At 46.6% G+C, this 22,490-nt stretch overlaps 1 protein-coding gene across 6 annotated transcripts in view; it reads left to right on the top strand.

Moving 5' to 3' along the window:
* The window catches only part of RAB11FIP3 (RAB11 family interacting protein 3), a 67,265-nt gene extending 47,304 nt beyond the window's left edge, over positions 1–19,961 (top strand). For 2 of the 6 annotated variants that reach the window (XM_081965901.1, XM_081965905.1), the window contains 10 exons: positions 4,732–4,767; positions 6,621–6,714; positions 7,293–7,396; positions 9,154–9,294; positions 10,383–10,464; positions 12,674–12,811; positions 13,571–13,726; positions 15,265–15,405; positions 17,355–17,464; positions 17,847–19,961. In XM_081965901.1, the coding sequence (XP_081822027.1) occupies positions 4,732–4,767; positions 6,621–6,714; positions 7,293–7,396; positions 9,154–9,294; positions 10,383–10,464; positions 12,674–12,811; positions 13,571–13,726; positions 15,265–15,405; positions 17,355–17,464; positions 17,847–17,958 (1,114 nt within the window). In that variant the 3' untranslated portion in view covers positions 17,959–19,961. Of the gene's footprint in view, positions 1–4,731; positions 4,768–6,620; positions 6,715–7,292; positions 7,397–9,153; positions 9,295–10,382; positions 10,465–12,673; positions 12,812–13,570; positions 13,727–15,264; positions 15,406–17,354; positions 17,677–17,846 lie in introns of those variants that run through there. The other 4 variants (XM_081965902.1, XM_081965904.1, XM_081965903.1 and 1 more) reach the window with 4 other exon arrangements.
* The last annotated feature ends 2,529 nt before the right edge of the window (positions 19,962–22,490 follow it).

Genomic DNA, 22,490 nt, shown 5'->3' with positions numbered 1-22,490 from the left:
CATGGCCAGCTCGATGTCACTCATCGAGGCTCTGTTTTCAGCCGCGACGGCCTCCTGCAGCCCTTGGGGAAGTCATGGGTGGCGTGACTGGTCTGCGTTTTTGCTGGCAGAGGCTGGTCCTTTGCTGTTTCAGGGCTGGCCCGCGGGCCAAATCTAAGCAGCCTGCGGGCCGGATTCGGCCCACAGGCCTTGAGTTTGACACCCCTGCTTTACATGTTCCTTCCCTTGCTTTCTTCAATATTTTGGATCTATTTTTCTGTTGGGTGGGTTATACCGCCGCCGTCCTTTAGAAGGACAAGCGAGCATGCTGTTTCGCTATAACGGGGGCAATTATTGCTTGTTGAGAATGCATGTGGTCTAACCCCGATCATTTTAACAACAGATGCATCATCTATGCTTCTCGAAATGGCCTCCTTCCTTCAAATCCAGAAAGGCTGTTTGATGTTTATTTAAGCTTAAAGCAAGGACATTGCTGGTGGAAATGCTTTGTGTGTGTGTGTGTGTCCCTTCCTCTACAGCTTTCTCTTTGCATGGTTTCTCTGTGGTCCTAATATGGATGCGATGCTTAATTCTTCCTTAACCTGCAGTTTGTGATCTATACTGAACAGAGGTGGAAGCAGAAAGAAGTGGAACATGCCGGCTGGTTAAAAAAATGAGGACAGCAACCTCATGAGTGGTTGTCAACAACTATGAAAGTCTACCATCGTAGGATGGGGGGTCTTCTCTGCATTACCAAAATTCATAGGGACTACATTTAGGGCTGCCTTATCTTATTTAATGGGACACGGTGGCTCCGTGGCTAAGACGCTGGGCTTGTCGATCAGAAAGGTTGACAGTTCAGCGGTTCGAATCCCTAGCGCCGTGTAATGGAGTAAGCTCCCGTTACTTGTCCCGACTTCTGCCAATCTAGCAGTTCGAAAGCACATAAAAAATCCAAGTAGAAAAATAGGAACCACCTTTGGTGGGAAGGAAACAGCCTTCCGTGAGCCTTTGGCGTTGAGTCATGCCAGCCACATGACCACGGAGAATGTCTTCGGACAGCGCTGACTCTTCGGCTTTGAAACGGAGAGGAGCACCAGTCAGAACCGACTAGCACATATGTGCTATATCTCATTTACCAGAATGGGGCAGTCCCCTGGGGCAACTTACTTGGAAGGCCATGAAAAGTCAGGTTTAGTGTCCAGTTTCATTCACAGTAGTCCTCGACGTATGACCACAGTTGACCAGAATTTCCATTGCTAATTGAGTCGTGCCTGATTTCTTGACTATTTTTCACAGTTGCTAAGTGAATCCGGCTTCCCTCATTGACTTTGCTTGTCGGAAACCCTTTGGGGGGATGGTGATCACAGGACCTCATAATAATGATAAAAGCGTGCCAGTTAGGAGGCACCTGAATGTTGATTGCATTACCATGGGGATGCTGTGACAGTCATAAGTTCAAGGATCGGTCATAAATCAAGGACTACCCTATATGGTGTAGCATGAAGGTTGAGGGCTCATGTGAGAATTTTGTAACTTCGCTAGCTTTGGAATGGAGCTTTGTTGGTGAAGACTGATGGGGAAGTTTTTTTAATCTGCAAAATGTTGATGGGTCTTTATTTTTGAGTGACGGTTCCTCGAGGGAATTATTTGCTGGAGATGGTCGCTTCCCAACAAGGGCTCTTCTGATGGACCAGAACATCCAGATGGACCTCAAGTTGAGGGAAGGCTATGCCAAATAAAGAGAAAATGCCAAAGCTGTTGGCACTCTTTGAGGGTAGACCAGCTCCTACGAGACATATCTCTGGAATTCCTTTCCTTACTGCTTAATTTCCAATCATCCATTTATGGTGAATGTTAAGCAATTAAGCTCCCCGTTAGAAGAGCGAGTATGCAGAGAAGCGTAATGAGAGTGATATGGAATAACACGCACAAACCAGCATACAGAGACACTGAATAGTATAAAAATATAGTAGTTTACTATGTAGAAATATAGAGGTATTCAGAGTCCGGTTAACAGTCCAAGGCATACACGGTTCAGTAATTCAGTTATCAAAATAGTCAATCTAACACACAAAGTATAGCTAAACAGTAGCAAACCACAATATCTCAAAATACACCGATCAACGTCTAACAAAACAGAGAGCTAACAGCCATTCTGGCTCCTTCTTATGGCTGCTTGAGGTAATAAACCAATTACATCTCTTAAGCACTTAAAGTAACAGTAAAGTAATCATAGCTTATATACATTGCCAAGCCAAGCCTAGGGTTACATCCCTAACAGTGAACATTCAAAGTAATGGACTTTGATATTTCACAGGAAAAGATATCTTTATGTGTATGCGATTGTGGTTGTTTGGAGTACCCCCGAAAGAACAAAATGTGACATTTGATGAAGCGCAGAAAATGAAGGAACAACTCAGGGAGGCTCTCTCGAAGCCACTGTGTGTGTTCCAAGAAAAGTTGTGACGTTGTCCTGAGAGAGAAATTCAGACAAGCCAGTGAAACGTCATTAAGTAATACAAATCCCAAGAGAAAACGGATACTCGGAACCTTTAGAAGTTGAGCTAGCTTTCTAGAATATTGGTAGAATATTCAGCTCTGGGTTTTGAAACGGCTTGGTCCCAGGACATCCGGATCAGATGCTTTTGGTTTGTATGGAAAGATGTGTCCATGAATGTAGACGTTGCATAGCTAGCTCAGAAAGTTGTAGCCACCAAAGAGGGCCAGGTGTGATGGAGACACCCAAAGTCCTCCAGAATTGCATGAGACAGGTCCATCTGTGTCTTGCTTAGAAACGTTACAAAACCATCAATTCTGGCAACTTTGATTTTTGTATCCCCTGGAACTGGATAGAGCCTCTTAATTAGCACCATCAGCGTTTCTCTTCCTGATCATCTTCTTTGTGTTTTCAATTGCCTGCTTAGCCCCCTGTTGCAAGGAAGGGAATTCTCACTCATCGAAGGTGGAAAATAGAGGTATTCAGAGTTCAATTTAGAGTCCAAGTCATACACGGTTCAGTCAGTCAGTTATCATACAATCAGTTCAGCACACAAAGTCGCTAACAGTAGCAAAACTCACAGTAACTCACCATACGTCTAACAAGCAGTATTCACCGATCAGCATCTAACAAACAGAGAGCTGACAGTCATTCTGGCTCCATCTTATGGCTGCTTGAGGTAACAGCAACCAATCACACTACAGCAGTACTTATGGTTTATATATTGCTGACCCAACCGTTAGCTTACATTCCTAACAGGTTTTTACCACTCCAGTCCAAGATACAATCTGTGCCCATAGATTGCAGGACATTAAGAAGGGTTCAAAATGGCAAGGAACATACGTTTTAACGAACACCAGTTGTTGCAGGAAGTCTGACGCAGCATATTTGTGTTATAAATCCAAAGGCATAATGCTAGATACATAATGCTAGTGTCGGAAGAAATGTCCTTCTGGGTTCAGTGCCAAGTGGGGAAAAAGACACTGGAAACATGGAGGCGGCTTGGAAAGATGGTTTAATGGTGGACAGGATCCCATGGCTTGAGCTCCTGAACAGAAAAGGGGGATCCCAAGCTTCCAGATGTTGGGCGAAGAAGAAAAGAGAGAGTGAGATGCTGAAAGTCCCTGGTTTTATGCCCTCTCTGGCCTTTGATCTTGAGCTTGTGTTCTGATTGGTCATCAGACTCCCGGGGCAACTCTATAGGATGCGTTTTGACTCCAAGTTTGGTTGAGCATCGCTTCTTCCCAGGTGCCCTGTGGTGAGATGGGTAAAGGGTTAATATTATCATGCCTTAATCCCGTGTGGAGCGGAAGGGGGGATATCTTTGTTATGTAGAATAGACTGGCTCAGGCCTTTTAATGGCCCATTGACAAAGGTGGGGGCTGTCATGAGTGAGTCTGTTTCCTGCCTAAAAACATGTTTCTCCATTTATGATCCAGGGAAATATAATATTCTGCCTTTTCAATATTTCCCAGGATATTTCATTTTTCTAGGAGAAGAGTGGGTTTCCTACACTAGTTACAAAAAATACAAATCTAATATTATATATGTTTTGTAGGAAGCCTCAAGTTTCTACTAATTCTAGTATTCCAATATATTATATTCTGGTGTTATTTAGTATATTCTTATTACTAATTCCCTTTCATCTTTGTACACACTTCCTCTGAGCTATTGGATTCCTCCTCCTTAAGACCACAGGGACGCTATCCGTGACACCCTGCAAACGATGCTGTGGAATTGTATTTTTTTTTAAATGGAGGAGAACGTTAATAATATTACAGCCAGGGGAGTAATTTTATAACCTGTTGGCCGATGGCTTTAAGTTTGGTGAAACCTTGTTTTGCCTCCTTCCAACTAAAATACCTGGATTATTGCCCTCCTTGGCATGTCACTCAAAGAGAGTTCTTCGTCCTTAGCCAGGGGAAAAAAAAAAGCTTTGCTGGCTGGGGAATTCTGGGAGTCGAAGTCCTACCTGTCCAAAACAGGTGGAGTTTGGGAGAAACTGGTCTACGGGTTCCAGAGAGGGTCAGCTGCGATGCTTCTCTGAGAAAGCACCCTTGGGAGGGGCTTCCAAAGGTTGGCACGGCCAGCGGGCTAAGACGGAGGGAGGGCGATGCATGCAACGTGGGGGTGTTGTGTGTTGTGTGCTGTGCTGCAAATTGTAAAGGATATGGCTCTGTCTTTGCTTGCTTCCTGTTTCACTCGCTGGTGTCAGCTTTCCTGACTTAGTTTTCCTGTTGTTTACTCCACAGCCCGAATAAGAGACTCTCCAGCAAAAAGGTAGCAAGGTAGGACGATGTTTCTTTCTTTCTTTTTCCCTCGTTTTGGAGCGATCCTGCTTTCCTCGTGCAGTTTCTTCTCTCCGAGGGAGGGGGAGAGGGAAAGGGATGAATTGCCACTCCAAACTTCAGGGATGTTGTGGGATCGTGTTCTTTGTCTGATCAATAAAGATCTCCAAAGCAGAGAGCCATTCCCTCTTTCCCTGGCGGAGAAGCAAATGCTTCAGCCAGCTTGGTGCCCTGCAAGCCAGCCCTGTTCTCAGGATTCCTCTTCTTTCAAATTGGACCGATAGTTTAAGTGTCGGCAGCAGAGTGGATTGGATTTAAATCAAGTTGAATTTAAATCACGGATTAAATCAAGTTGACTCAAAGCATGAATTAAATCACGAATTAAAATAACAATGTAAATCAACTTGATTCAAATCACGAACTAAACCATGATTCAAATCACGAATTAAAGCATGATTCAAATCACGAATTAAAGCATGATTCAAATCACGAATCAAATCATGATTTAAACCACGAATCAAATCATGATTTAAATCACGAATCAAATCACGAATGAAATCATAATTTAAATCACGAATTAAATCATGATTTAAATCACGAATTAAATCACGATTTAAATCACAAATTAAATCAAGTTGATTTAAATTACAATTTAAATCACGATTTGAATCACCAGGGAAAAGGCTTGATTTAAATCAACTCGATTGAAATCATCATTTTTAAAGAGCAGCTGTTACCTCTGTCCTCTTCTGACCCATTGTTGATTCACTGACCGTCTCAATATTGCAGAATAGACAGCCTCACGCTACCTAACAAAGCTCCATTTCATGCTGAATAAACTAAATGATGAATGTATCTTAAATAGAAAACTCTCTTTAGATAGATTTTTTTAAAACTCCGAAAGCATTTTATGAAAATAAAATTGATTTTTGTAAAAAAAATCTGTGTTACATTTTAAAAAATCCAATTTAAATTTTAAAAAACCAGATTTTTTGATTTAAAAAAATCATCGATTTTTATCCACCCTGGTCAGCAGGCAGGAGCATCTCATCAACCCTCTTTGGCAGGGGTGAAATTCAACAGGTTCTGACAGGTTCTGGAGAACCGGTAGCGGAAATTTTGAGTAGTCCGCAGAACCCCCAAATACCACCTCTGGCTGGCCCCAAAATGGGGAGGGAATGGAGATTTTGCTATATCCTTCCCCCAGGAGTGGGGCAATATTTACTTAACAGATCTCTCGCTTAGTAGAACAGAAAGGTTGGGCTCAGTTGTGGCCGTACGTTGAGGACTAACCTGTACCAATCTTGGTCCTTAATCGCCGAACACCTGTGTAGTGATAAAATTGTATTGCTAATTAGCGGCTGATAAGATCTCTGGCCCAAAGGACTTGCCATAAAACGGCGTACTTTGGACCACAACACAGAGGCTGGGTTACGTGGTAAAAGTCCAGTTAACTTCCAGTGCTGGTCCCGGGAGAGCTATTTCACTATCTTGCTACATCTCAACCTACCCCTGAATCCTTGGGTGAAAAGACGAAAAAGGAGAGAAGTGTGAGAGTGAGACCTTGCTCACCCCGTATTCCAAAGAGCAAAAGTATGAAAGGGTAAAGTTCTGTCAATTTGTGCTTTTCACTCTAGTCCTAGAGCGAACCTAAAACGGACTGGATTGCTTTCAGAGCTTCTTAGTAGAACGCAAAAAAAAATCTGGAGGGTCACCGTAGAAGGGGGAGCCTCCAAGCCATGAAATTTGAGACACAGTATGATTTCATTGCTGAAAGCCTGCACTGGTTACACGTCGTTGGTTGGGATGGTGGTAACCTTGCTTCTGTTTGCAACCCTCTATCTTGCTTACAGACACCTGCATCAGACGGGAAGTTTTTCGATGGATAATATAGAACCACCTTTCCAGAAGAGCTCCGAGTGCCTGGAGGAGGATATCACTGATAAGGTAGGGACAAAGGAGATGGCATATGGATGTGTATAACTGAATGGAGCACACACACACACACACAGACACAGACATACACACACACACGTGCATGGACATACACAGAGTGGGAGGGAGTAGGGAGGGTAGGATCTCATCCAGTAACGGTATCTTATTCTCTTCACTATCGGTTCGGTAGCGGGATCGCTTGCTATGCTCACTCGTAACCCGTCTGGGCATGGGCAGACCCTTCTGCACATGGGCAGAAGGTCCGTGATGACATCAGGGTAGATGGGCGGAGCCTTACACTGCCGCCACTACCGATTCGCCTGAACCGGTGCGAACCGGCAGCATAAATCACCTCTGATCTCATCCGTGGCTTTTATTATTCTTGTTACGATTGGTCACACGGTCAGCCAGATGTCCAGACTGAATTTGACACTTTAATCCACCTCTCGAGCCCCTTCCCGAGGAGCTGGGATAGGGCAGAGGTTGTTTAAGAATATTAAAGGTATTGTTGCAGGATGTAAGCTGTTCCAAGTCAAGCTGCCTTCCGCAATTGACTGATGGGGGATTTTGTCAATGTCTGCACGGCGCAGGTGATCTTCTTAGAGAAAAGAGTGACGGAGTTGGAAAAGGATACAACAGCAAATGGGGAGCAGCAGAGCCGGTTAAAGCAAGAAAACCTTCAGCTGGTGCACAGGTAAATATACCTGGAGAAACAAAACTGTCCCTTTGGAAAGAGCCGGGGCCCAATTTTGTGCTGGGGTTTGGAAGCTGACCTGTTTGGAGAGGGGTTTCGTTTAAATTGCTTGCAGAATAGCCAGACGTCCCAGATTAGAAATTCAGCTTTTTATGGGCAGGTTGGTACAATTATTACAAGGATTGTTTCTTCACACAGCTGCGTTGTCCACGGTACTTTCTCAGTAGGACTTGGGTGGATTAGGCTGGGTAATGACTTAATTATTGCTGAAGGCAAGCAGTAAAAAAATAAATAAATTGGGGTCAGCCTTTTAAAAAACACACATTTAAGAGAGGGAATTGAGAAGAGAACGTTTTTTAACAACCGACGTGTCAAGCGCTGGGGAAATCAGGAGATTCCGGCCATTCAAATGAGCATAAAGATTAATTGCAAGTTTCAGTTCTCCACAAGAATCTGACCTACTAACGGTCAAGGGAAATGAGCGGGAGATAAGAAAGGCATTCAAGGTGGGCTGGACTTAGATCTCTTGAGTGGGGACAGGGTTTCATGACTTATGATGCATTTGACTCGCCCCTCCGGCCCAGCCTACACTGTCATCTCCTCTACTACATACCCCAGAGCTGGCCTAGGCTTCACCAAAGCATGAAGCAAACTCCTTGTCCCAACAAAAACCCCTTTTATTAATTTCCTACGAATTCTGCACATTCACATCCAGCAAAGTCTTTCAAAAGAGGATTTACAGTCACAGACCTTATCTGGCTTGGAGAGCTGCCAGTCCGATATCTGCAGAACTTGGCCAGGAGTCTTGGAGAATCACGAACCGATTAAGCGAACTAATTGTCTCCTGCAAACTCCACTCCCCTTTCGCTCCTCTTTTATTTCCTCTGGGAGGGGCCACTCATCGTCCACCTGTGGCCTTACTCCCAAGTTGACCCCTGTTCTTTAGCCGTTCCCTTTGTCTGGCAACTCTGCACATGAGCACACTGGGAACAGGCTCCAGCTGTTCATCTGCCTTGCTAATGTCTGACTCTGAAGGCAGCTGATAACCGTCAGATGGCCCTGGCCCTCTCTCTGCCTCCGACGCAGAGCCCTCATCAGAGCCCTCCCCAGACTCCAGGACTGGCCCATGTTCCTCCCCAAACTCCTCACTGTCTGAATCTGCTGCCAGCTCCATTGGTCGCTGGCGGGCCACAACAGGAGTGTAGAAATATTAGCATTTTTCAGCTCTTTTTCATATTTCACAGGTGCTTTAGTGCACCACAAAGAGGATGGGAAAGCCATCTTCTAGAGAAGGCATGCAGCATTGCCAGATATGGTCTGTTTTGATGCTCCTCTACAATAGAAATCAGGCTGTTGTTAAAATTGTAAAGGAAGACTGCGATTAGCCAATATCACAGGAAGGATCTTGTAGCACTTTTTCAGTTTAGCAGCTCCCCTACTCCCAATTTAAATCCTGCATCACTTTAACCCCTCCGTGCATCTTTTATGAAGTGAATTGCAGTTCACAAAAGTTGATGCCTTTTAATAATATCTGTTAATCTGAAAAGGAGCTACCAGACTCCTGAACTTTTGGCCACACCATCAATTTACTTATTTATTAAAATTTGTATGCAGCATTCGTTTAATAAAAGGGGTTTTGTCGGGACCAGGAATCTGCTTCGTGATTTTTGGGGGAAGCCGAGGTCAGAACTACAGAGCGTGAGTTCTAAAGGGAGGGTAAGCGGTGCTAAATTTGAAACCTCTCTTCTTCTGGACAGGGCAAACGCCTTGGAAGAGCAGCTGAAAGAGCAAGAGATGAAATCGGATGAAATTCTTATGGATGAAATCCGGAAACAGAAGGATTTGCTCAGCAGGATAGAACGAGAAAAAAGCATTGAGATTGAAAACCTGCAAGCCCGGTAAGATGAATCCGTTCAGGGAAGCGATGGGGGAGTCCCTGGGTTATTGTAGTTTGTGTATCGCAAAAATGTGTCTAGTCAAGGCTATGGTTTTCCCATTTGCAATGGATGGCCGTGAAGGTTGGACCCTAAGAAAGGCTGAGCGCCAAAGAATGGAGGCCTTTGAACTCTGGTGCTGGAGAAGACTCCTGCGAGTCCCTTGGACTGCAAGGCCATCCAACCGGTCAGTCCTAGAGGAGGTCAACCCTGACTGCTCTTTAGAAGGCCAGATCCTGAAGAGGAAGCTCAAATATTTTGGCCAGGAAGGACTCCCCGGAGAAGAGCCTCATGGTGGGAACAATGGAGGGCAAAAGAAGAAGGGGACAGCAGAGAAGGAGGTGGCTGGATGGAGTCACCTTGGACTGCAAGGTGATTCAACCGGTCAATCCTAGAGGAGATCAACCCAGATGGCTCTTTAGAAGGCCAGATCCTGAAGATGAAACTCAAAGACTTTGGCCACCAAATAAGATGGAAGGACTCCCTGGAGAAGAGCCGCATGCTGGAAAAGACTGAGGGCAAGAGAAGAAGGGGACGACAGAGAATGAAGTGACTGGATGGAGTCACCGAAGCAGTAGGCATGAGCTTGAATGGATTCCAGAGGATGGTAGAGGACAGGAAGGCTTGGAGGAACGTTGTCCATGGGGTCGCAATGGGTTGGACACGACTTCGCAACTAACAACAAGAACAACAAATATCACCTCAAGAGAATATTGAACATCTGATTTCCCGAGGTTAATCAAATGTTTTGTATTTTTGGTGCAAGCTTTTGAATCGTGTTGATTCATTAAAAGTCCGTGGCATTAGGCATCCCTGTCAGGGCCAGCTGGGATAACATTCTAATAATCGATTTTTCTTTTAACTTGGTGCCAAGTTTTTGTTTATGGTTTTGACAGTTTTAATATGGATTTTATTTGTTTGTTTGTTTATTTGTTTTATTACAGGTATTGTTTTGATTTTCTATTGATAGCCACTGAAATTTTGGTATATACATGTCTTAAATAAATAAATAAGATTTCTAAGCGTGCATTTGGGTTTCTGCAAATGCGCAGGTTGCATCAACTGGACAATGAAAACGGAGAACTTCGGTCCTGCGTCCCCTGCCTCAAGGCCAACATTGAGAGGCTGGAGGAGGTAAGAAATTTCTTCTAGGCATTTTTCTTCTCCTCTCCTCCTCTCCCTCCTCCTCATCCCCCCTACTTCAGGTGTCGAGGGACTGGGCAATTATCTTTCCCCAGTGGTGAAATTCAATTTTTTTTTACTACTGGTTCTGTGGGCATGGTTTGGTGGGTGTGGCAGGGGAAGGATACTGCAAAATCCCCATTCCCACTCCAGGGGAAGGATACTGCAGAATCCCCATTCCCTCCCCACTCCAGGGGAAGGATACTGCAAAATCTCCATTCCCTCCCCACTCCAGGGGAAGGATACTGTAAAATCTCCATTCCCTCCCCACTCCAGGGGAAGGATACTGCAGAATCCCCATTCCCTCCCCACTCCACGGGAAGGATACTGCAAAATCTCCATTCCCTCCCCACTCCAGGAGAAGGATACTGTAAAATCTCCATTCCCACCCTACTCCAAGGGAAGGATACTGTAAAATCTCCATTCCCTCTCCACTCCAGCGGAAGGATACTGCAGAATCCCCATTCCCTCCCCACTCCTGGGGAAGGATACTGCAGAATCCCCATTCCCTCCCCACTCCAGGGGAAGGATACTGCAGAGTCCCCATTCCCTCCCCACTTTAGGGGAAGGATACTGCAGAATCCCCATTCCCTCCCCACTCCAGGGGAAGGATCCTGCAGAATCCCCATTCCCTCCCCACTCCTGGGGAAGGATACTGCAGAATCCCCATTCCCTCCCCACTCCAGGGGAAGGATACTGTAAAATCTCCATTCCCACCCTACTCCAAGGGAAGGATACTGTAAAATCTCCATTCCCTCTCCACTCCAGCGGAAGGATACTGCAGAATCCCCATTCCCTCCCCACTCCTGGGGAAGGATACTGCAGAATCCCCATTCCCTCCCCACTCCAGGGGAAGGATACTGCAGACTCCCCATTCCCTCCCCACTTTAGGGGAAGGATACTGCAGAATCCCCATTCCCTCCCCACTCCAGGGGAAGGATCCTGCAGAATCCCCATTCCCTCCCCACTCCTGGGGAAGGATACTGCAGAATCCCCATTCCCTCCCCACTCCAGGGGAAGGATACTGTAAAATCTCCATTCCCACCCTACTCCAAGGGAAGGATACTGTAAAATCTCCATTCCCTCTCCACTCCAGCGGAAGGATACTGCAGAATCCCCATTCCCTCCCCACTCCTGGGGAAGGATACTGCAGAATCCCCATTCCCTCCCCACTCCAGGGGAAGGATACTGCAGAGTCCCCATTCCCTCCCCACTTTAGGGGAAGGATACTGCAGAATCCCCATTCCCTCCCCACTCCAGGGGAAGGATCCTGCAGAATCCCCATTCCTTCCCCACTCCAGGGGAAGGATACTGCAGAGTCCCCATTCCCTCCCCACTTTAGGGGAAGGATACTGCAGAATCCCCATTCCCTCCCCACTCGGGCCAGCCAGAGGTGGCATTTGCCGTTTCTGCGAACTACTCAAAATTTCCACTACCAGAACCTGTCAGAACCTGCTTGATTTCATCCCTGCGTTTTCCCCATATTACTAAACCCAGGTGAAATGCAAGCCTTTGCAGTATCCCAGAACATTGTGGTGGGGCATTGGGAGCCTTGCAGAAATGAAAACTTCATGGTCCCGCAATAACCATCAGCAGGGTGCAAGGCTTCGTTGACTCTTCCCTAGTCCTTATTGTTGGGCAGAACAGAGGCAGCAGATGTCAGCTGCTTAACAGGAACGGAGGACTGGAGGAGAATTCTGGGGCCAACCAGCTAGTTGAGTTTGCTATTCTCAGAGAGTTCTATTCCCCCATATAAAGAAGCACGATCCAGTAGTTCCTCTTCAACAGCTGGGACGGATGTTGGGCTCAACTAGCGTGATTTCTTGGTCTAGTTCTGCTGTCCATAGACAGTAGGTATAGTGAAGTGGTGAGATTAAGCCTAGTTTGCTTGCATGCTAACTTTGTGCTTTATTGCTGAGGGACCTCAGTTCTTTCTCCCCGGGGATGAAGCTGCTAGAAAATTCCCAGTTCATTGTTTTCTTTCTTTCTTTCTTTCTTTCCTTCCTTCCTTCCTTCCTTCCTTCCTTCCTTCCTTCCTTCCTTCCTTCCTTCCTTCCCTCCCTCCCTCCCTCCCTCCCTCCCTTCCCTTCCCTTCCTTTCCTTCCCTTTCCTTTTCCTCTTCCTTCCTTCCTTCCTTCCTTCCTTCCTTCCTTTCTTCTAGGAGAAGCAGAAGTTGTTGGATGAAATTGAAGATCTCACCGTTCAGCTCACGGAAGAGCAGGAGAACAAGAGAAAGATGGGGGAGAAGTTGAACCACGAGAGACATCAGTTCCAGAAAGATAAAGAGTCCACGCAAGAGGTGAGAAGGGCCACTGCCGGTTTCCAGAAGCTCAAATAAACCATGGTTTTCAAGATCAGGATTCCCTTTGTAGTCAGGAAGCTGGAGAAGATTGGAGGAACAGGATAAATGTCTGCAAGGTCAGAGTTGTATCACGTGGGAGTCAGGGTCAACATCAAGGCAACCTGGGAGCTCCGAGGGGGAAGAGGGAATGGAGCTGGCAGAGAGAGAGACAGAGAAGGAGCCTGAGCCGCCCATCAACCCTCAGGTGGCTGATGAAGAAGAGGAGGAACAGCTGGGTCAAGTGCCTGACGCGCGGATGCACAGAAGGCAGAGGAGAGGAGAGCAGTGGAAATCTATGGGCCGGTCCTTGGGACGGAAGAGCCACCGCTGCTAGCAAAACCCTATCCTAGCTTGGGGGATAAAAGGCATGTGGCGGAGAGGAATAGATGTGGCAGATAGCTACTCATCTCCCCTGCTGGACAGATTTGTTAGCCTGAGAGAGAAACTTTTTTACCGGGGCTGCTGGTGCTCCTAATAAAGGAATCTTTTGAGTTCACTTCAGAGGGTTTGTCGTGTTTGGGGAGCTGGATCAGAACAGTACAGTTCAGATTAAATTGCAGGAAAGATGGCTTGGAGAGGGCGAAAAGAATCCTGGCCCGGCTGGGACAATCTATGCTTTTCTGCTGGCTGACTTCTCTTTTTTAACCGCACGAACCCGTCCCGTGTGAATTGCTTGCGAATGCCCGTTGACCTTGATTTTGCTTGCTTGTCTTGCAGCTGATAGAGGACCTGAGGAAACAGCTGGAACACCTGCAGCTCTTTAAGCTAGAAGCCGAGCAGCGGCGAGGGCGGAGCAGTAGCATCGGCCTGCAGGAATACAACAGCCGGACGCGAGAGAACGAACTGGAACAAGAGATCAGGCGGCTCAAGCAGGTAGACGAAATCTTAGACATGGGACAGTTGGCGAACTTTCCGCTTGCGGTAGCATTGTGGAGGATATCTTAAGGCAGGGGTGTCAAACTCGATTTCATTGAGGGTTGTATCAGGGTTGTGTTTGACCTTCAGGGGGGCCGTGTGGAGGTGCCAGGATGTGGTGGGCATGGCCCTCTGCCAGTAAAAATGGAGCTTTGGGAGGTGGGCATGCATGGCCTTCCTGAAGGGACACCTTCCTGACGTGCTCTTGCCAGTGAAAATGAGATAAAAAGGATCTGTTTTTGCTGGCAGAGGGCTGCAGGAGGCCGTCCCGGCTGAAAATGGAACCCAGGAAGGCTGCGCATGGCCCTCCCGAGCTCCATTTTTGCTCTCCGGTCCTTCGTTGTTTCCAGGGCAGCACCGTGGGCTACATCTAAGCACCCGTGAGCCGCTTCCGGCCCCCTGTGCCTTGAGTTTGACACCCCTGTCTTAGGGGATGGAGAGAAGCTATGTGGGGCTCGGAGGCTCCGTGGGGTAGTTATCTGTGGTCTTTGGGGGAATGAGGTGTGGGCACCCTGTTAAAGCAGTGTTTCTCAACCTTACCACCTTTAAGATTTATGAACTTCAACTCCCAGAATTCTCCAACTAGCTGGAGCCTAAAGAATATTCCATATAGGAGATGGCCAGGCTGAGCCTGAGGGAGGGGTCAAACACATCCTAAGTCATGAGTCCCTGCACACCTACAAGAGATGTGAGTTCAGCCCACCTTGAATGCCTCTCTTTTCTCCCACTCATTTTTCTTAACTGCCAGTTAGTTAAGCTTGTTGTTAGTTGCGAAGTCTTGTCCGACCCATTGCGACCCCATGGACAATGTTCCTCCAGTCCTTCCTGTCCTCTACCATCCTCTGGAGTCCATTTAAGCTCACGCCGACTGCTTCGGTGACTCCATCCAGCCACCTCATTCTCTGCTGTCCCCTTCTTCTTTTGCCCTCAGTCTTTCCCAGCATGGGGCTCTTCTCCATGAGTCCTTCCTTCTCATTAGGTGGCCAAAGTACTTAAGTTTCCTCTTCAGGATCTGGCCTTCTAAAGAGCAGTCAGGATTGATCTCCTCTAGGACTAACCGGTTGGATCACCTTGAAGTCCAAGGGACTCAATGCAGGAGTCTTCTCCAGCACCAGAGTTCAAAGGCTTCCATTCTTTGGTGCTCAGCCTTTCTTATGGTCCAACTTTCACAGCCATCCATTGCAACTGGGAAAATCATAGCCTTGACTCTACACACTTTTGTTGGCAGGGTGATGTCTCTGCCTTTTAGTAGCTAAGCTTGTAGAGCTTAACTACTATTCATTTGAACTGCCTGAATCTCCTGATTTCCCTGGCGCTTTGCAGTCCAGGGGTAAACGGTCTAGTTAAAACACTCATGAGGTGGGGAAAGATTTGAGCAGAGAGAACCTTAGTCCAAAAAGCCCTGGGTGGTTGGCCTCTATGGAAGGCAGCTTCTCTTGGTCTCCTGGTTAAGGCGGAAACTGACGTGACCACGGGGGAATTTTCTTCGTAAACAGGACAACCGAAACTTGAAGGAGCAGAATGATGAGCTGAACGGGCAAATCATCAACCTCAGTATTCAAGGTGCCAAGAATCTCTTCTCTGCTTCCTTCTCTGAATCTCTGGCTGCGGAAATCAGCTCGGTCTCTAGAGACGAGGTAAATGTGGCGACCCGACAGGGACTTTACCCTGCGAGGAATGAAGGGGGAGCTGAGTGGTGGAGGAAATTTAGATAATCCACACTTTGACATTAGAAAGGGCTACGTTGACTTCTGGCAGGTTTCTCTCTATCTTGTTGATAAAACTAAATATTTATTAGATGACAAGTGATCCTTTTTTCTTTAACATCCAGCCGGCTTCCTCGTAACACTAATTTTGGAAAGTTAGGTGAGCCTACTACTGTGTTTCCCCGAAAATAAGACAAGGTCTTATTTTCTTTTGACCCCTGAAATAAGCGCTTGGCCTTATTTTTGGGGAAGTCTTATTATTTTTGAGGTGCAGGAGGCAGCGAGAGTGATCACCCCATGGCTGCTGCTGTGTTGAAATACTTTCGCGGAGTGCTCATTTTTGGGGGGAGAGGGCTTATTTTAGTACATCTGTTCAAAAGCCTGATTGGGCTTATTATAACGTATTATGCGTATTTTATAACGCATTTTAGTGACTGTACACCGCCCCGAGTCCCTTTCGGGAGAGGGGGCGGTCTATAAATACGAATAATAAAAATAAATAAATAAATAAAAATTATCCGGGGTGGTTTTATTTTGGAGGAAATAGGGAATGAAGGGATATATATTCCATCAACAATGTAAATCCTCCAGACCATTTCATTTTGTTTACAGTCCTGAGAGATTCTGCATGGAGCTCTTCCTAACCCCATGTGTATTTTTAAGCGCCCGGCTGGGGAAGGCTCTCCAAAGCTTTAAACTTTAAAACGTATGGGCTTCAACTGCCAGAATTCCTCAGCCAGCCAAGAACTCCATTCTTGGAGTTGGAGTCCAAACGTTGCCAAGTTCGGAGAGCGCTGGGCTCAGAGCTGAAACGCTCCAGTTAGCTGATAACATTTAGCGGTACGTCTTCCCGTGGTTCATGAGAACCGCTTCAGTTCTGAAAGGCTGCTTAGAATCCATAGCAAGGCAAAGCAAATGAGAGATAGAAGAAGTTGATTTCCCAGCTAGATGGGCTTGGTTTTTAGGTGGGCTGCTATACAGTCCTGGAAACAGACACAGCTGCTTTAATGAGCTAGGACAGTGATGGGGAACGTTTTTGTAAAGGCGTGGCAAAATGGTGTACGCCCGTGCGAGTCCACACCCACAATGCAATGCACCCCACCCACCTGCACCCGTGCGCGGGATTTCCCCCCCCCCCCGTGCTCATGCACGCTCGACACCCCCTGCATGGGGGGAGGGGGGAGTTTTCACCCTCCCCAGGCTCCGGAGGCTTTCCTGAAGCCTGGGGAGGGCACAAACAGCCTCCCCAGGCCCTCCGGAAGGCCGTAAATCAGCTGGCCAGCACGCACATGTGCACTGGAGCTCACAGCTCGCGTGCCAGGGAATATGACTCCGCGTGACACCTGTGCTAATCTCACTGCATATTTTAGCTATCCAGCTACATATTCATCCTTCCTGATCTTTCAGCCTTTTTATTTGCTTTTCAGATTTTCATTCACCTTTTTCTAAAATTGAAACACGGTGGCTGCTGTAAAGTATGTTTTTTGTAAAGGATGTGGTGGCTCAGCGGTTAAGACGCTGAGCTTGTTGATCAGCTGGCAGTTTTGGCGGTTCGAATCCCTAGCGCCGCATAACGGAGTGAGCTCCCGTTACTTATCCCAGCTTCTGCCAACCTAGCAGTTCGAAAGCACGTAAAAAATGCAAGTAGAAAAATAGGAGCCACCTTTGGTGGGAAGGGAACAGCGTTCTGTGCGCCTTTGGCATTGAGTCATGCCGGTCACATGACCACGGAGACGTCTTCGGACAGCGCTGGCTCTTTGGCTTTGAAACGGAGATGAGCCTCCTAGAGTCGGGAACGACTAGCACATGTGTGCGAGGGGAACCTTGACCTTTACTGTAAAATTGGAAAAATAAATAAGCTCGATCCTTTTCCTCCCCAGCTGATGGAGGCAATCCAGAAGCAAGAAGAGATCAACTTTCGACTCCAAGACTACATCGACCGAATCATTGTGGCCATCATGGAAACCAACCCATCCATCCTGGAAGTCAAGTAGGAGACTTAAAAGAGTTGAGAGCAACACAAAGCCACCGTCACGTGGGTTTGGCGGATTTGCTACTTGGAAGAAGGAAATACTGGCCAAGTCTTCACTCTTATGGAGAAGGCACAGGAAGCCTCACGTTGGAGTGGTTGGGTGGCAGATGGCGGTGAACTTGGGGTGGAGGAAAAAGAGAGAGAAAGAAAGAAAGAAAAAGAGAGAGAGAGGACCAGCCATTAAGTAAGGCTGTCCTGATTCTAATGGGTTTTGGAACCCTCTGGCTTGTGGGGCCAGTGGTGGCAAAAAAGAGTTTGGAAAAAAAGAGAATGGGAGTCACAGGAACAGCGGGCGAGGGTGGGCAGCGGGGCGAACATACACACCTGCCCTCTTTTGCAGGAATGGAGCAGAATCTGGGTGGCCCCTTGAAATAGCCTTCTTGGAAACCTCTCTTGTCCACAAGCAACAGAAGCTGGCTTGTGCTGGATCCCTCGGCACCTGGAAGCTGTAGCACGGCAGTCAAAGGAAGACTCGCTCAGATCCCTTCCTGCACCTGCCTTCCGCTGCCTCTCTGGTTGAATCCTCAGCCCTCCCATCGCCCTCCTTTTTTGAAGCTGTTCGGCCAGTGGAAAGGAAAACGGGCCTGCCTTGAACTCTGGCCGGCTTCGTTGTCCCTTGTGCTGTTTTGTAGCCCCCCCCCCTGGTTTTGGGGGGAGACCTCTGCCTTAAAACTCATGAGTTGCGTTGCTTTGGGGAATGGAGCCACTCTGCAGAGAGGTGGGCTGATGTAAAAGAAAAGAAGGAAGAGGTCAAACCCAGGCGTGGTCCTCTGGATGATTTGGGTGGGTGGCAGCCCTGGCTGATGAAGTTGGTGGCAGGGGGGGCAGCTGGCGAATGGCTGTGCCGGAGGAGGAGGAGGAAAAAGCTCAGCTGATGATACTGAATGTGGAAGCAGAGCTGATCCTTTGTCCCTCTTGGCTGCAGTCGCTTCCTTCCACGCTTCCTTCATCTCACACCCCTTTTTTTCGTTTGGTGTTTTCATTGGTTAAAATCACTTTAAGGCAAGCATGGCAACAGATATGTCGGTTCAATAATGAAAACAGGGAAGGAGGGATGGGGGCAAAGGGACATCACGGACCGGAAGAACGGAGTTGTTTTTGTCTGTTGGCCACAAACACATCACTTTGCTTTAGAAGGACCTGTTCAAGCTCTTGTAGAACATTGTTTGGTTTTGCCTCCACCCCTTTGGGAAGGCGCTGAAAGAGAAGTTGCACAAAGCTCTTTTGCTCTTCTGCCTTCTCCTTGGGTCGAAGTAGATTTGCATATCGAGTCTGAAAAACAAGCCATCGGGGACAAGTCAACTTTCCCTCCAACATAAATTTTAGGCGAGTGGATGAATTTTGCCCGTACCTAGAAAGCAGGCTTATTTCCCCTGAAAAAAAGAAAGAAAGAAAAGGTTTCCAATGTGTTTTAAATCTGCCCCTTTGAGATGTGTTTTAAAAGAGCTTCTTGGGGTTCTTTAATTTTTTTTTTTAAATGCCACTATTTGGAATTTGAAAGGGGCGTCTTATACCTCTCGTGAGCGAATCCTGCTTCACCGATGCTTTATTTTAGAGAGACATTTCAGGAGCCCAAAGGAGGGGGAGATTGTTCATTTCTACATGTGTCTCCTCTGCATCTCCTCCACTGTCCACTTCTCAAAAGCGCGCCCACACACACACAGAGCAATTGTGCAACTTGGACAACACAATGTATGGGGCCTAACCAGACTCGTGTCTATGCGACCCACACTTGCAGATCATTTTCCTGGGGTGCAAGAACATCGCGCCGAGAGGTGTTACACGCGATTCCTTTCTTTGAAATCATCAAGCCGTTGAGTTCTTGAGTCCCTTCATGTATGGCGAAAGTGACACGATGCTAGTTTGAAAATACTAGTTCCAGGCCAAAGTCACGTGTCTTTGCTTTCTCACGTTGACCCAACTGTTGGGCAACTGGAATACTTTGCAGTTCCTTGAACCAGGATACTGGAATTTAATATATAAAACATATATCAGTAGTTCCCCCTATTAATGATTTCCAACTGGCTCGAACATGGGAGATGAAATGGTCAGAAAAACGCAGAAGAGAGTGATTCTCAAACCCCAAACATTCTTACACACTTGCTAATGTCCAGTATTTCTCTGCACCCCAAAAAAGAAAAAAAAAGAGTCTGCAGGAAGAATCCACATACTGTACATTTCCAGAAGAAACTTTGGGTGTGTAAATCAGTGTATACTTGGGAAGAGAAAGATTTTTTTTTCCCTTTTTCTACCTTGTAGAGTTAGGTATTTTTTTATAGAACGGAGGCCGATCAATTTTTAATACTTCAGAGAGCAATGTATCTGTGTAAACACACAAATCTATCTATCTATATATATATACTGTATATGTATGTATTGTATAATGTACAGATCTATAAATAATCAGATTTGCCTTTCTTGACTTGGGCTCACCTGTCCGTATTGTAAATGCCAACCCCCTCCCCCCCCCCCCCAGGCTCCTCCTGGCTGATCACAATGTGGTACTGTAATGTAAATAGTCACAGCAGGAGGAAAACAAGCAGATCCACCATAAATAGTGAAGCTCTGGTCTTGCGCGCACGGTTTTAATTTCTCAAGGAAAATTGTTCCCCCCCAGTGGGTAATGTGAAGGAGTTTTCCAAAAAGAGGCAAACAGTTACTTGTCTTAACGGGTGTGCTGACTCTTGTCTAATTAAAAGCTGTTACTGTCTCTGGCTGGAGAACCGGCTTGATTGGTTTTTTTTTTTCTTCCTTGTTGCATCCAGGGGAGGTGGACCTCTCTGTCATGTAGGAGACCTTGGTGCAACGGTCAGAATTGCCACCCACCCAAAATGGGATTTGTTAGCCCTTGTGCCCAAATTCAGATTAGCGTTAGCCCAGCTTCTAGGAGTTCTTCTATAATAAAGGCTAGATCATCCTCAAAGGCCAGCACTTTGTATTCCTGTGTCCTAATTTTCAATCCCTTTTATCTCCCAGTTCGGTCCAGTTTGTAACATCGACGTCTCTATTGAGAGGATAGAGGGCATCCCGGCTGTACCCCTTTGGTAATGCTGAAACCTTCCGTTGATTCTCCGTTTAGCATTATTTTTGTCATCTGGTTAGAATATATGGCTCTGATCGTCCCGATACATTTCTCTCCGAAGTTCATGACTGCTAATTGATTTATAAGAAAATCCCAATTTAGGTTATCGAATGCTTTTTGGGCGTCAATAAATATCAATACTGCTTGTTTCAGATTAGATTCTACGCCATGGGGCTGCAGAGGTTTTATTCAGTAGGTTCAGGCCAGTTCAGGGGAACTTTGAGTAGTTCGGAGAACCGGCAAATACCACCTGTGGTTGGTCCCGCCCTCCTGCCACCATCGTTCCCTGTCCTATATTCCCTTGGTTTTTTTTAGCTCAGCTGATTTGCGTGGCAGAGCTGATTGCCGCACCTCAGCTGAGCTAAAAAACAGCTCTGACACCGAGGGCTGTCTTTGAGCGCTGGGTACGCGCATGAAGCATGCTCTCATAGAACCTGTAGGAAAAGATTTGGAATCCCACCACTGTGGGGCTGTACTCACAAGTAATCTGTCCACTCTGGCTGTCATTCGCAATGTTCATTTATTTCCCTGCTCTCTTGACAGGCTAGGAGTTTCTGTTCTTTGTCCGTGGTATAGAGAAGAGTGAAAGGTTCCAACAAGCTTTGCTTTTGGCCGCTAAGCGAAACCTGACTTGGACCGCAGTTGGCGCTGACTAAATGGGCTGGAGGCTCAGTGAATAAGTAGTAACCTACTGGTGCTGATTGTGAAATTAAAGTTAATGGAAGAAGTGGGTAGGTTGAGCATTCCTTTGTCCTTCAAGCTAAAGGAAGAAGGCAACTTCTCAAGGTTGAACATAAAACATCATCCGTTGGAAGGGACCCTGGGAGGTCGTCTAGTCCAACCCGCTGCTCAAGCAGCAGATCCCATGCCATTCTAGGCAAGTGGCTTTCCAGACTTCACTGATGAGACACTCACAATTTCTGGAGGCAAGCTGTTCCACTGGTTAATTGTTCCCATTGTTAAAGAAATTTCTCCTTAGTTCTAGGTTGCTCCTCTCCTGGATTAGTTTCCATCCATTGCTTCTTGGCCTGCTTTCTGGTGCTTTGGAGAATAGCTTGACTCCCCTCTTCTTTGTGGCAGCCTTTCAAATATTGAATTATGACCACTTTTCACACTTAGGGCCATTGTAGCATTCTGATAGTCATTTGATTTACATTCAGATGCTTGCCACCTAACCTTTATGACCATTGCAATTCCCCAGAGTCATGTCCGTTCCTCTTTTGCAAACCTTCTGACAAAGTCAATGGGGAAGCCGGATTCACTTAACAACAAGACGAAGTGAACAGCTAAAGAACAGGGGTCGACTTGGTGGACGATGAATGGCCCCTCCCAAAGGAAATAAAAGAGGAGTGAAAGGGGAGTGGAGTTTGCAGGAGACAATTAGTTCGCTTCATTGGTTCGTGATTCTCCGAGACTTCTTTCCAAATTCTGCAGATATGGGCCTGTCAGCTCTCCAAGCCAGATAAGGTCTGTGACTGTAAATCCTCCCTTGAAAGACTTTGCTGGCTGTGAATGAGCAGAATTCACAGTCGATTAATAAAATGGTGGGTTTTTTTTACAGGACAAGGACTTTGCTTTATGTTCTTGGGAAGCCTTGGTTAGAACACAACCAAGGTTGGGAAACGCTGAACTAGAAGATCACGGTTGCTCCCTACTATGAGGGGCTTGTTAGAATCACTGCAGAATTGTATCAATTATAATGGAAGCTCTTTTGATCTTGGAGAGTTAGGATCATTTTCCTGGTTTGGCACAAGGTGGCATCCAAAGCATTGCTGGGATTTGCAGTGTGTTACCTTCTCCCTTAAGGAATGGACAGTTTTCCCTTCGCATAGGCAAAACAAAAAAAGCTGGATTTTAGTGGTGTTGCTTTGTCTGGTTCCAGTTCACCAAGATTTGGACCTG

Source organism: Natrix helvetica (genome assembly GCF_964273705.1).
Source record: "Natrix helvetica genome assembly, chromosome: 13".
Classification (NCBI taxonomy): Eukaryota; Metazoa; Chordata; class Lepidosauria; order Squamata; family Natricidae; genus Natrix; species Natrix helvetica.
Note: the sequence above shows the minus strand (reverse complement) of the source record. Positions and strands in the feature narration are given on the sequence as shown.